The sequence below is a fragment of the Odocoileus virginianus genome, chromosome 17 (genome assembly GCF_023699985.2).
Source record: "Odocoileus virginianus isolate 20LAN1187 ecotype Illinois chromosome 17, Ovbor_1.2, whole genome shotgun sequence".
Taxonomy (NCBI): Eukaryota; Metazoa; Chordata; class Mammalia; order Artiodactyla; family Cervidae; genus Odocoileus; species Odocoileus virginianus.
In genome coordinates, this window is record NC_069690.1 from 38,020,561 (window position 1) to 38,032,563 (window position 12,003).

Sequence of the window (12,003 nt, forward strand, 5' to 3'; positions counted from 1 at the left end):
TGGGAAGTGAAGATCTTTTTTGTACGGTTCTTCTGTGTATTCTTGCCACCTCTTTTTATTATCTACCGCTTTCTCTATGTATTCCTGATATATAATGGTTTTCAGTGTAGAAATCTGGTCCTTCTTATTCTCAGTAGGTTTTTCATGGAAGCTTTTGATCATATTAAGGAAACTCCCTTCTATTCTTTGTTGCGTTTTTTTTTGGCTGTGCCACTCAACTTGCAGGATCTTAAGTTCCCCATGAGGGACTGAACCTGCACCCCAGCAGTGAAAGCACTCAGTCCTAACCATCAAACCACCAGGAGATTCCCTGCTGAAAACTTTTATCATAAATGAGTGTTAAGAGTTTGTAATGTGCTTTTACTACATCTCATGAAGCATTAGTTATCTATTACATAGCAAATTACCTTAAAACTGAGCAGCTTAAAATAATAGTTATTTATTATCTCAGTTTTCATGAGTCAGGAATAAGTGCACAGGCAGCCTAGCAGGGTGACTTGGACTCAGGATCTCTCACAAGGCTACCATCAAGGTATACTAGTCACCGCTGGAATCATCTCAAAGGTGGCAAGATACTGCTTCCCCTTCAAGCTCATTTAGGTTAAGTGGAGATTGGCAGACTTAAGATGACCCAATTCCAAGCTTCCCCATTTGGTTTTTGATAGAATTCAGGTTCTTGCTGGCTGTTGGCCAGAGACCTCAGTTTCTTGCCACATGGGCCTCTCCAGAGAGCTACTCACAAGAGGGCAGAATGCTTCCCCAGAGCTGGAGAAGAAAGAGCAAGATAGAAGACACAGTCTTTTGGGAACCTAATCTCCAAAGTGATACCCAATCTCTTTTGCAGTATTCTATTGTTAGAAATGAGACACTATGTCCAGTGTACACTCAAGGGGAAAAGATTACACAAAAGTGCAAACAGGAAGAGCCAGCAATTATTTGGGGGCCAGTTTATAAGCTGCCCATCACAATGAAAATGATCATGTGGTTTTTGTCCTAAATTCACTCCAGAGGACAGTAAATCTCAGCAGCTGCTTATTTTTGTACGTCCAGGAAGTCCAGAATGGTTTTGGCATTTTTAAATGGTTGAAAGAAAGTCAGAAGAAGATACTATCTTGTGACATGTGACATTAAATGAAATTAAAATCTCAGCAACATGCAATAAAGTTTTGTTGGAACAGAGCCATGTTCATTTGTTAATGTACTATCTGTGGCCACTTTGTAAAACACTGGCAGAGTTGACACTGACAGAGACTGCATGGCCAACAAAGCCTAAAATATTTCCTTATCCAGCCCTATACAAAAAAGCCTGCTGTTCTCTGCTTTATTCTAATTATTATGAAAAATTACCTTAATTGATTTTCAGATGTTAAAGCACACGTATTTCTGGGATAAATCCCATTCAGATGAGATCCAACCCTTTTATATGTTGCTGGATTCAGTTTGCTAAAATTTTATTAAGTATTTCTCCATCTCTGTGTCTGAGGAATATAGTCGACTTCCTTTTATTGTGATGTTTTCACTTGCCTTTGGAATCAGAAAAATACTGACCGCACAGGACAAGTTATGAATTATTTCCTCTTTTACTTTATGAGTGAGTTTGAGTATTAGTATTCTTCCTTCTTTTGATGGACTCACCAATGAAGTCATGTGGGCCTGGGCTTTTTTTTTGTGGGACAATTTTGAATTATTGTATTTACTTCTATAGACTTATTCAGACTGTTAATCTGTACCTTCCCAGGAACTGGTCCATCTCACCTAGGTTGTCTGATTAAATTTATTTATGATATTACCTGACAAACATTTCATCTTGTCTGCTTTTGACAATTTGAGCCTACCCTCTTATTTTCTCAGTCTAGGTTTGTCAATTAAAAAAACTTTTTTCAATGATTATTGATTTTGTTACTGTTTTTGTTTCCTGTTTCACTGATATCCATTCTAATCTTTATTTTTTCCTTCTGCTTGCTTTGGGCTTTGCTCTTCTTTTTGCTAAGTTTTACAACATTTAGTGTATTTATTTTTGGCTTTGATGGGTCTTCTTTAGCTGGGGCAAGCAGGGGCTGCTCTTCGCTGTGCTGTGGTGGCTTCTCACTGCTGTGGTGCCTCTTGCGGAGTATGGGCTTTAGTGTGAGCAGGCTTCAGCAGCTGCAGCGCACGGGCTTAGTTGGTCTGCGGTAGGTGCAATCTTCACGGACCAGGGATCAAACCCTCATCCCCTGCACTGGCAGGCAGATTCTTAACCACTGGATCACCAGGGAAGTCCTTTTCTAATTTCTCAATGTTGACCACTGTTACTGATAACAGCTTTCTCCCTTTCCTCTTTTGTGACACAGGATTGCAGAGCTGTATTAATATCTTGGCCGCATCACATAAATGTTGGTAGCTTTTCATTTTCATTCAGTTCAAAATTACATAGAAGCATGAGGCTGAATTTCCAAAGATTCTGCTGAGAATGTCTAGTTAAATTTTCTAGTTCTGGTTGAAGAATATATTTTGAATGATTTTAATCTTCTTAAATTGAGACTTATTTAGTAGCCCAATCTATGCTCTATCTGAGAGAATGTTCCAAGTATGTTTGTAAAGAATGTTTATTCTGTAATCATTGGGTGTTCTATCTGCACAGTATGCATTTTTCCATCTGTTTACTTTCAACCTATTTCTGAATTTCAATCTAAAGTTTGTCTCTTACAGACAGCACAAGCTTGGTCTTGTTTTTTAATCCATACTGACAATCTGACTTTTGGGTGAAGGGTTCAGTCTGTCCACATTTAATAAAAATTATTGGTTTTTTAATCTTTTTTTGGGGGGGGGCGGTGCCATGCTGCCTGGCATGTAGAATCTCAGCATCCTGACCAGGGATCCAATCAGCAACCCCTGCATTGAACGCATGGAGTCTTAGTCACTGAACCACCAAGGAAGTCCTTGTAAAATTATTGATATGATTGCATTTTCTCTCCCATTCTGTAATCTCTTTATGTTTTCCTTAAGTTTGTTCCTCTGTCTCTCCTTTATGTTTTCTTGTATCAGGTGTACTGTTTCAATTCCTCTGTTGATTTTTTTTTACCTTTTTTCCTGAGTTATTTTCTTATAGTTTGCTCATAGAATATAATATGTATCTTAATTTACCACAACCTATATCAGAACAGTAACTTAATTCTCACAAAACATAAGTATTTTACTCCAATATGTACTCCTTTGTGCTATTACTTTCATGTTCTAACATATTTTATATATTATTCCTATAAATACCATAGATCTATCAATACTGTTGTTGTTCAGTTGCTCAGTCATGTCCGACTCTTTGTGACCCCATGAACTACAGCATGTCAGCCTTCCCTGTCATTCACTGTCCCCAGAGCTTGCTCAAACTCACGTCCATTGAGTTGGTGATACCATCCAACCATCTCATCCTCTGTCGTCCCCTTCTCTTCCTGCCCTCATTCGTTCCCAGCATCAGGGTCTTTTCTAATGAGTCAGCTCTTCATAAGGTGGCCAAAGTACTGGAGCTTCAGCTTCAGCATCAGTCCTTCCAATAAATATTCACGATTGATTTTCTTTAGGATTGACAGGTTTGATCTCCTTGCAGTCCAAGGGACTCTCAAGAGTCTTCTCCGACACCACAATTCAAAAGCATCAATTCTTCGGCGCTCAGCCTTCTTTATGGCTGCCTTATTTAAGTTCTGGCAATTCTTCTTCAGTTCAGTTTCCCAGCAATTGTTCTTTCTGTTTTAGATATTCTTTGCCCAGCTTTTGGGGGGTCTCAGTATGTGCATATATAGTTTATTATTCAGCCAAATTTACGAAGATTTCTGTAGTCTTTTTTTGAGTAGCTTCCCTCTTTCAAGACACCTATTTAGTCATCCTGGTCTCCCAGAACTTTGATCTCTTTCTCTTCAAATCAGACAGAACTTTGTGCCCTGCTTGCATTCCTTCTCCTGTACCATTATCTCAAAAACGCCACCAAGCAGAAAGCCACGACAATCATAAGGCTCACCTCATTTTTTTCTCAGTTCTGCTCTGCATATTGTCCAATATTTCAGACTGCTTGCTTTCTATGTTTTGTACAGTTTTAGAGCTGTTTATAGCAGGAGGGCAGTGACTGTTGTTATCAGAATCCACCCTTGATTTTTAAAGTATCTTTTTTCTTTTAAACTATATTTAATATACTTCTAAAGTCACTAGAACATGTAAAATTCTGATCATTAACCTGTGGTTATTTGATGATTTTAAGATAGGTAATTTATGAATTTAATGTCCTTATGTTAAAAGCTTTTATTTTTCCGAAACGTTTATTTTAGTAATGCATATTGGGACTTCCCTGGTGGAGCAGTAGATAAGAATCCTCCAGCCAATGTGGGGTACACGAGTTCTATCCCTGGCCTGAGAGGATTCCACATGTTGCAGAGCAACTAAACTCGTGTGCCACAAGCAGCGAGCCTTCACTCCGGAGCCCTCAAGCCTGCATGCTGAACTACTGAAGCCCGTGCCTAGAGCCTGTGCTCTGCAGCGAGGCCACCACAGTGAGAAATCCCCACAGCATAGCAAAGAGTAGACCCCACTTGCCACAACTAGAGAAAGGCTGCTCAAAAGCGACGAAGACTCAGTGCAAAAAAAGAAATGCATTATTTACACTGTTGGGGAATTTTTCACAATAAGATAAAATGAAAAAATAAAAGAGTGGAGGTATAGAGAAAACAAAACTAGCAATATTACTAAATAATATCAAGTATCAAGTTTTATTTTAAATTTCAAGGCAGAATTTGGGTCAAATTCCAAAATAAGATTTTTGTTCCACTTCTAACTTCTAAAGTCACTTTCTCTTTCTTGAAACATCTCTTCTCTATAAAACCAAATGAAATTTACTAAATCTATTTAGTAGCCTACATTAAAGCTAGTATAGTCAGGACACAATGGGCTATGACTTACCCTTCTAAAATATAAAATACTTACGCATCTGTAGTCTTTGTACACCCATTGAGATTCAGTACTTCAATGTTCCTACAGTTTTGTGCAAAGGTTCTTTACAGGAAAGAAACAAAGTAAAGGGTCTGAGGCAAAATGTGCACAATTCTCAGGATTAAAAAAATAATAGAAGATACATAACAGCAAATCTGGATATTAGTACAAAAAGTCATTAAGTTACAAAGAAATTAATTTTCAACTTTTAAACATCAATCCTTTTGTCAACCAAAGTTAAAATTATCCGAGCTTGAATTAAACAAACAACAAACTTTACTCAAGGCTCCAAATGAACCACTTATAATATGGGGAAGCTAGTTTTTGGGGGGGGAGCACGTGTTCTTGTTTTATTCACCAAACCACTCATTCCACTACTGGATATTTGTATGATAAGCAGTGAATGTGCATTTGGGTTCAGAACAGCTTAAGAGCATGAAAACAATCCCCGCCTTTGCTGGTGAGATGCCGCTGTGTCTCGTGTTGTTTTTACTTCAGTCAGTAAGATCAGTTAATCGGTGGCTATGTTTTTACCTTAAAGCATTGTCTCCTACTCCAAGACACCCACGAAGACTTAACTTTCGTAAAAAGCCCCCACACCTTTTTGAAATATTCTCCACTACCCGGCCCTGTAAAAAAGAGAAGATGGTATACAAAAAGATAAGCCACCACATAGTTTTTGCAAAGAACACATTCTCATTTTTAAAATGCTTCTAACTCGCTTTAAAAACCTAATTAAATCAAATCAGCTTTCTTGATCTATTTAAAATATGCTTAAACTCGATACTGTTATTTATTTTGTTTATCTTTAAGATACTCTGTATTTGAGGAAATGGTGCTCTGTAGTTCTCTTATTATATCACTGTGTTACTGTTTCGGTTATTTACTATACTACTGTAAGTACAGCAGAGACTCAATGAACATTTAACAAAAGCTTGCTGAATGATTTCGTGGGTTAGGTTGCTTTAAACATTTACATCCATGAAGATAAACAGAACTGGGAAAAACAAAAATCCACCATGTTGAAGGTACTTTCTGAAGATAATGGAAAGTTCATGTGAGGTTTCTTAAACTTCTTACATGAATCCTCAAGACAAGTAAGCTTCATTAGTACTTTAAAAACAAAAACCCAACCCAGTTGAAAAAAATTTAAACCTAAATCTTACTTAATCTTTGTAACACAGTGAGGAAGCTTATGATTTGCACTCTCCAGATGAGAGAACCAAGGACCACAGAGTTAAAATTCAGGTTACTACAATATAAGCTTAAGCCATTCTTCATTTGAGAAAACAGGCAATACTAAGGATGAAGTAGGAGGGAGAAATGAGAAGGGAAAAAAAAAAATCTCTCCACAGCAAAAGTAATCCAATAAATTTTTCTGGAGAATGAAAGAAAAACTATCTGTAGGTTCTCCTAGAACCCAAAATGCTCACCAAGAAAAATTTATGCAAATATTATATGCCTCAGTAAGTTCTTAACTCCACTTATTTTTCCATAAACGGATATGAAAAGACTTCCTAAAAAAAGCAAACACAGGTCCATATTTCCACAACAAAAATAAAAACAAAAACTTAGTAATAAATAATTTACTACTATTTCAGTAAAATAATTTTGCTTATTCTCAAAGCCTGAACAAGTTCTTGGGGAACACTGCAGGCTCTCATGAAATTCGGATGCACTGAAATTAATGGTTTCTCTCTCCAGGGAAAGGAGGTTTATATAGCTGAGGCTAATTTGTTCCATGCTGTAATTACATTCTAACAAGAGAAATGGGGCCACACACCACATAATTATACCTCAATATCCCTCTGGAAATCAAACAGGTCAATTCGCTGCCAGTTACTGCCATCCAAAGCCAGAACATTCCAGGCCTATTTTGAAGAAAAAGACACAAAATGAGCAGAAGCTGAAATGAAGGGGAAAAGCCAGCAAAATCCAAGTTCAAAAGTCAACCTACTAATGATTGAAATTGTCCAAAAAAAAGTCTCAGCACCCCCATCATTAACTCCCAAAAGGTGAGTCTCATTTCTGCTTCATGTTTTATTCTCCAAGTAGATTATCTCATAAATGAGTGGGTATAGAAATTAGCAGCTGTGAAAGATCTTACACTGGGGGCTGGGGAAAGGACAGCTTGTAGTAAGTACATAGTCAGAGACTGTTTTCTAACTGGAATTTCTAATTTCAAAATGAGATGATCCAACTGGTGAAAAGCAAGGCTGTTACTCTAGGAACAAGGTGAGGATGAAACCAAAAAAAAGAAGATGGACTCTGAATGTACTGTGTTCAATACATATACCATGTTCAATAAAAATACGCTAATCCATAGCATCACTTGTTTGGACCTGAAACTGTGACCTGGGATTTACAAAAGACACTATCATTTCTCTATATACGTGACAGAGACTTTAATGCTTTCCTCATTACCAATTAGCTCACTCAGGCATGTTTTTCAATCGGTCATCTTTCCTTTCAACTCGATTCAATGGTAATACATTTCTTTAATTAGCTAAAGAGAGGCAAGAAAGCTTTTCAACTTTTAAGGATAAGGTGAAAAATGACTCCACAGAGTTAACTTGCTATGGATCATTCTGCATTGTATTTTAATCAGAAAGCCTTTAAAAGTTTTCCTTATTAAATTTAAAGTGTATGCAAAAGTCTTAATCCTGTTAAGTCATCAACTGAGAATATCATCTCCTTCTACAACAATTCAAAACACAGATTCTATACTGAAATTGTAAAAAGGAAACTGCAGGTACACTTTTAAGTCCCAGGTAACTGTCATACAACCAGCAAGACATATGCCAGGGGTACAGGGGAAAACACAGTCATTATTCTAGAAATCTTTAATGGTCTCTTAGGATTTCAGTGTTACTTCTCATTTTGTGGCTTCATATTTTTCTAATGTTTTTCTCCTTTTTTCTTTTAAAACATTTTATTTATCTTTTATCAGCTGCGCTGGGTCTTCGTTGCTGTGTGGGCTCTTCTCTAGTTGCACCAAGTGGGGGCTACTTTCTAAGCTGCGGTGTGCAGGCTTCTCACTGAGGTGGCTTCTCTTGCTGCTGACTACGGGCTCTAGGGCACACAGGATTCAGTACTGGGCTTCCAGGGCTCCAGAGCACAGGCTCAACAGCTGTGGCGCACAGGCTGAGCTGTTCTGTGGCATGTGGGATCTTCCTGGATCAGGGATCAAACCCACGTCTCCCGCACTGGCAGGCGGGTTCTTTATCACTGGCCCCTGACGGACGCCCCCCGTGCGTTCTTAAATGGCTCCACGGGAGGCAAGAGACAAAACTCGTGAAGATCATGTGTTCACTAAATTCATGGGCTAAATATACCTCTGATTTGGCTTGATATTTCTCATTTCCTCACACTACTTTTTCCCGCAAGCAGGAAACATGCTAAACTGAGACTAAAATTAGGAATGACAGGTTTCTCTCCAGAGTGTTTTTTTTTTTTTAAGCACATTAACAAAATACTTCAAGTACAGAGAGTAACAGGCTAACCATTGATGAACCAACTGTACAGATTTAACGAAGACTGGCATTGGGCTTCCTTTTAAGTTTAAACACATTAAGAAGGAAGAAGAACCTGAACATGAAAACAACAATTAAAACTCACTCAAATCAACATTCTTGAAATGAGACTCTGCTATTGAACAGGTTTAGACACCAGTCTGGGAATTTTGTTTCTCAGTGATGACCTCAGCTTCAAACGTAGACAGAAAAGAAATCCAACTCATTTGTACCAGCTATGACTAGGGCAACAACTCAGACACCAGGAACAGAAATGTCATGAGTAGAAATCATCAAAATATGACTGCCTGTTTCCTAAGTAGCTGATACACAGTTTCAATATGGCTTTTAGGATGTAGAAATTACATTAAAGTTAGCAAGATAAGGTGAATTTTCTATGCTAAGTTCTGTGCTTTTTTGTTTTTCCTGAGTAAATCGGTGTTGGAGATTTGAAGGAAACCTGTCTTTACAAAGATAAATACTCTGATAAAACCATATTACATACTCAGCACCCACAACTATACCTGGCACATAGCAGGTTCTCAATAAATATTTGTTAAACAATCAAAAAGCCATTGTTCATTTTATAAAAAGGTGGTAATTATATGTATTCACTCATTTTATTAATTATTATATATCTATATTACAAAAGAGACTAGGAATGGTTCATAATGTAATTTTCCCACAATAGAGATTCTATTTTTAGTATTAGCGCAACAATAAGATTATGATATTTCACTGTTTTGTCACAGTAATGTCAATTGTCAAAGGTTGGTTAAGTAAGCGTAATGCAGAACTGACTTTGAGAAAGGAATCTGGTTTGCTCTATAATTTCTTAAAAATTAAATTCTAGTTATAACCTTTTGAGAAAAAAAATACCATGAGATATCAAAAGCTTTCCATGTATATACATAAAATGAAGTAGGATGAAACATGATGAAACACTATATTATTACAGTTCTAAGTAAAGTCTAGTCTTTTAATTTGCATGTGTAATATGCTTTTTCCTTGAAGATGCTTCCTCTGCACGTATTATAGAAATAGTCGTTTCAAAAAAACTGAAGTTAGAAACAATAGAGTAGAATTCCACTGTAGAATTAACATGGGTTTAGGGATGCCATGGGTGCAACAACATCCTTGGAAACGTAACACACAACCACCATCTGAAGTAAACGGTTCGTCTGCTACAGAAGCTGATTATCATTAATGTCAGGAAGGGATGCTCTTCTAATCATGTCAGCCACTCTTACCCTGGAGACCTGAGCACAGCGACATAAGGTAACAACATCCAGAAAAGAAAATATCCTAAAAAGAGAGGGAGAAAAACTTTACTATACATTATATGACGAAGGAGTTTCTCTTGATTTTTGCCTATAAATAATTGGCTATGTTAACACATGCAGAAAAAGACAGAAGTCCTTTAAATAATCACACAAAAAGCCGAAGCAATTTATAAAGATTAATACTACCCATATAAAACAGGGGAGAAAGTCATCTTTTACCTGATAATGCTATGTGTAAGTACAAGTTCATCATTCACATCAAGGGATGATAAAATATTTCTAATACATTTTTTTAAAGTAAAAAAGCAAAAAAAAAAAAAAAGCAATTTCCATACTCTGATTATCAAAAGAAAGAGGCTAAGGGAGGGATATCTTTATAAAGAATTTTACAGTTATGAAGGGAAAAAAATAAAATATTGGCAACACCTAAAAATTAGCAACTGTAAAATGTTAAATCTCTATATATTTAATTCCAATTTGGAAAATTATAAAACTCATTTAACACATCAATGTCAGGAAACACCACCTAGATTTTTTCTCAGTCTTAGACAACTTAGTATTATTGCAGAGACTCTCTTAGAGAGTTTAAGTAATATTATTGAAGCATTATTATTTGAAATAATTAACCTGCCTAAAGAACGATAACTCTCTATACCATAGGCCACCCATAAAGACAGGTCAGAGCACCCTGGGAATAAAATGAATGGGTCACTTGAGCTTCAAGGTCTCCTTACTCATGAATACCTTTAAAGGTCATTTTGATCTGAATAGCAAGCAAAGCTATTCTGTAGGTGGCAAAAGGTACAATATAGCATGTACTTTAAAGATGATGTTCCTTGTGATAGGATACTGGAGTGTTACAAAATGCAGGTCAAGAAGCATCAATCTGGAGATGAAGGCTACATTTTCTATTCCAAGTTACTGTAACAGAACAAACTATTTGGTGATTAGAGGCTGTCAATCACATTTTAGAACTTGAAATAAACTGAGTTAATAATCACATCAGACAGAAAGTTACATACATTTTGTAAATAAAGTTTTTTAAAACTATTTTTTAATTTGGGTAATATACATAACATGAAACTTACCAGTTAACCACTTTTAACTGTACAGTTCAACGGTATGAAGTTTAGTCACACTGCTGCACAAGCACCACCACCACTAGCCATCTCAAGAACTTTCTCACTTTCCCAAACTGAAACTCTATACACAGTGAACAATGACTCCTCATTTCCCTTTCCCCAGCTCCTGGTAACCACCACTCTACTTTGTCTGTCTATGAATCTGACTACCATACATACTTCGTATCAGTGGAATCATACAGTATTTGCCTTTTTGTTACAGGCTTCTTATTTCAAGTCTTCAAGGTTCATCCATGCTGTTGCATGTGTCTGAACTGCCTTACTTTTTAAAAGCTGAATAATATTCCAATGTATACATATACCATATTTTTTCATATGGTAATTTTCTCTATTTTCTCACAGATGGAAAGTGTGAATGCCTTTCTTGATCCCTTGAGGTGACCCTGCTACAACCCTGATGGCTCTCTTTAATAAAATAAAATTTCCATCTTTTTAAATACTGATTACAAACTCCACTCCCAAATAAACACATACACTATCAATCTAGGTACCTCAATTCCTAAAACAGTAAGTTTTAGGAAATAGTAAGTGCAACAAACCTTCTTACACTGCTTAATGCTTCTGCTTTTCCCTGTCATCCACTATATGCTATCTTTTTTGTGGAGCTTCCTCAAGATCCCATATCTGCCAAATCACCAGTAATCCCTAAGTAATTGGCATAAACATAATGCTACACACAGCAGAGACAGAGGAGAGAAGTTTTAGATAATGGATCCTAGTTAGACTAGGTTTGGTAACCTTTCAACAGAAAGGTTCTCCACAAAGTAAAGCATAATAGACAGACATGAAACCTCAGGCTAGAGGTCAAATGTAGACCTAGGAGACTTTCTGAAGCACATATCCCAACAATCATAATTCCATTCTTAGAATGTATTGTCTGGGGTTCTTAATGTCAAAATTCCCTTGAGTTGGCTTTTCACCTGGGTTTGACATTATGCTCCATTAAAAAGAGAGAAAGAAGACAAATACAGCCTCTGTGCCCCTCTATGGCAATAATAGTTTGGACTTTCCAGTCCTGATTTGGCTTCCTAGTAAGATAGACGGAATAAGCTTCCATGCTTGAAAGTGAAAGTTGCTCAGTCATCTCTGACTCTTTGTGACCCCATGGAGTCA

The 12,003-nt window shown here is 36.9% G+C and overlaps 1 protein-coding gene across 3 annotated transcripts in view; it reads right to left on the reverse strand.

Moving 5' to 3' along the window:
- Positions 1 to 12,003, reverse strand: part of FBXL20 (F-box and leucine rich repeat protein 20) — a 96,593-nt gene that overhangs the window by 22,203 nt on the left and 62,387 nt on the right. For all 3 annotated transcript variants that reach the window (XR_002315331.2, XM_020901769.2, XM_020901770.2), the window contains exons 3-6: positions 9,716 to 9,770; positions 6,750 to 6,824; positions 5,488 to 5,582; positions 4,948 to 5,016 (exon numbers count right to left, since the gene is read on the reverse strand). Coding sequence is in view for 2 of the 3 variants with exons in the window: in XM_020901769.2 (XP_020757428.1) it covers positions 4,948 to 5,016; positions 5,488 to 5,582; positions 6,750 to 6,824; positions 9,716 to 9,770 (294 nt within the window). In the remaining variant the exon portion in view is untranslated. The remainder of the gene's footprint in view (positions 1 to 4,947; positions 5,017 to 5,487; positions 5,583 to 6,749; positions 6,825 to 9,715; positions 9,771 to 12,003) is intronic.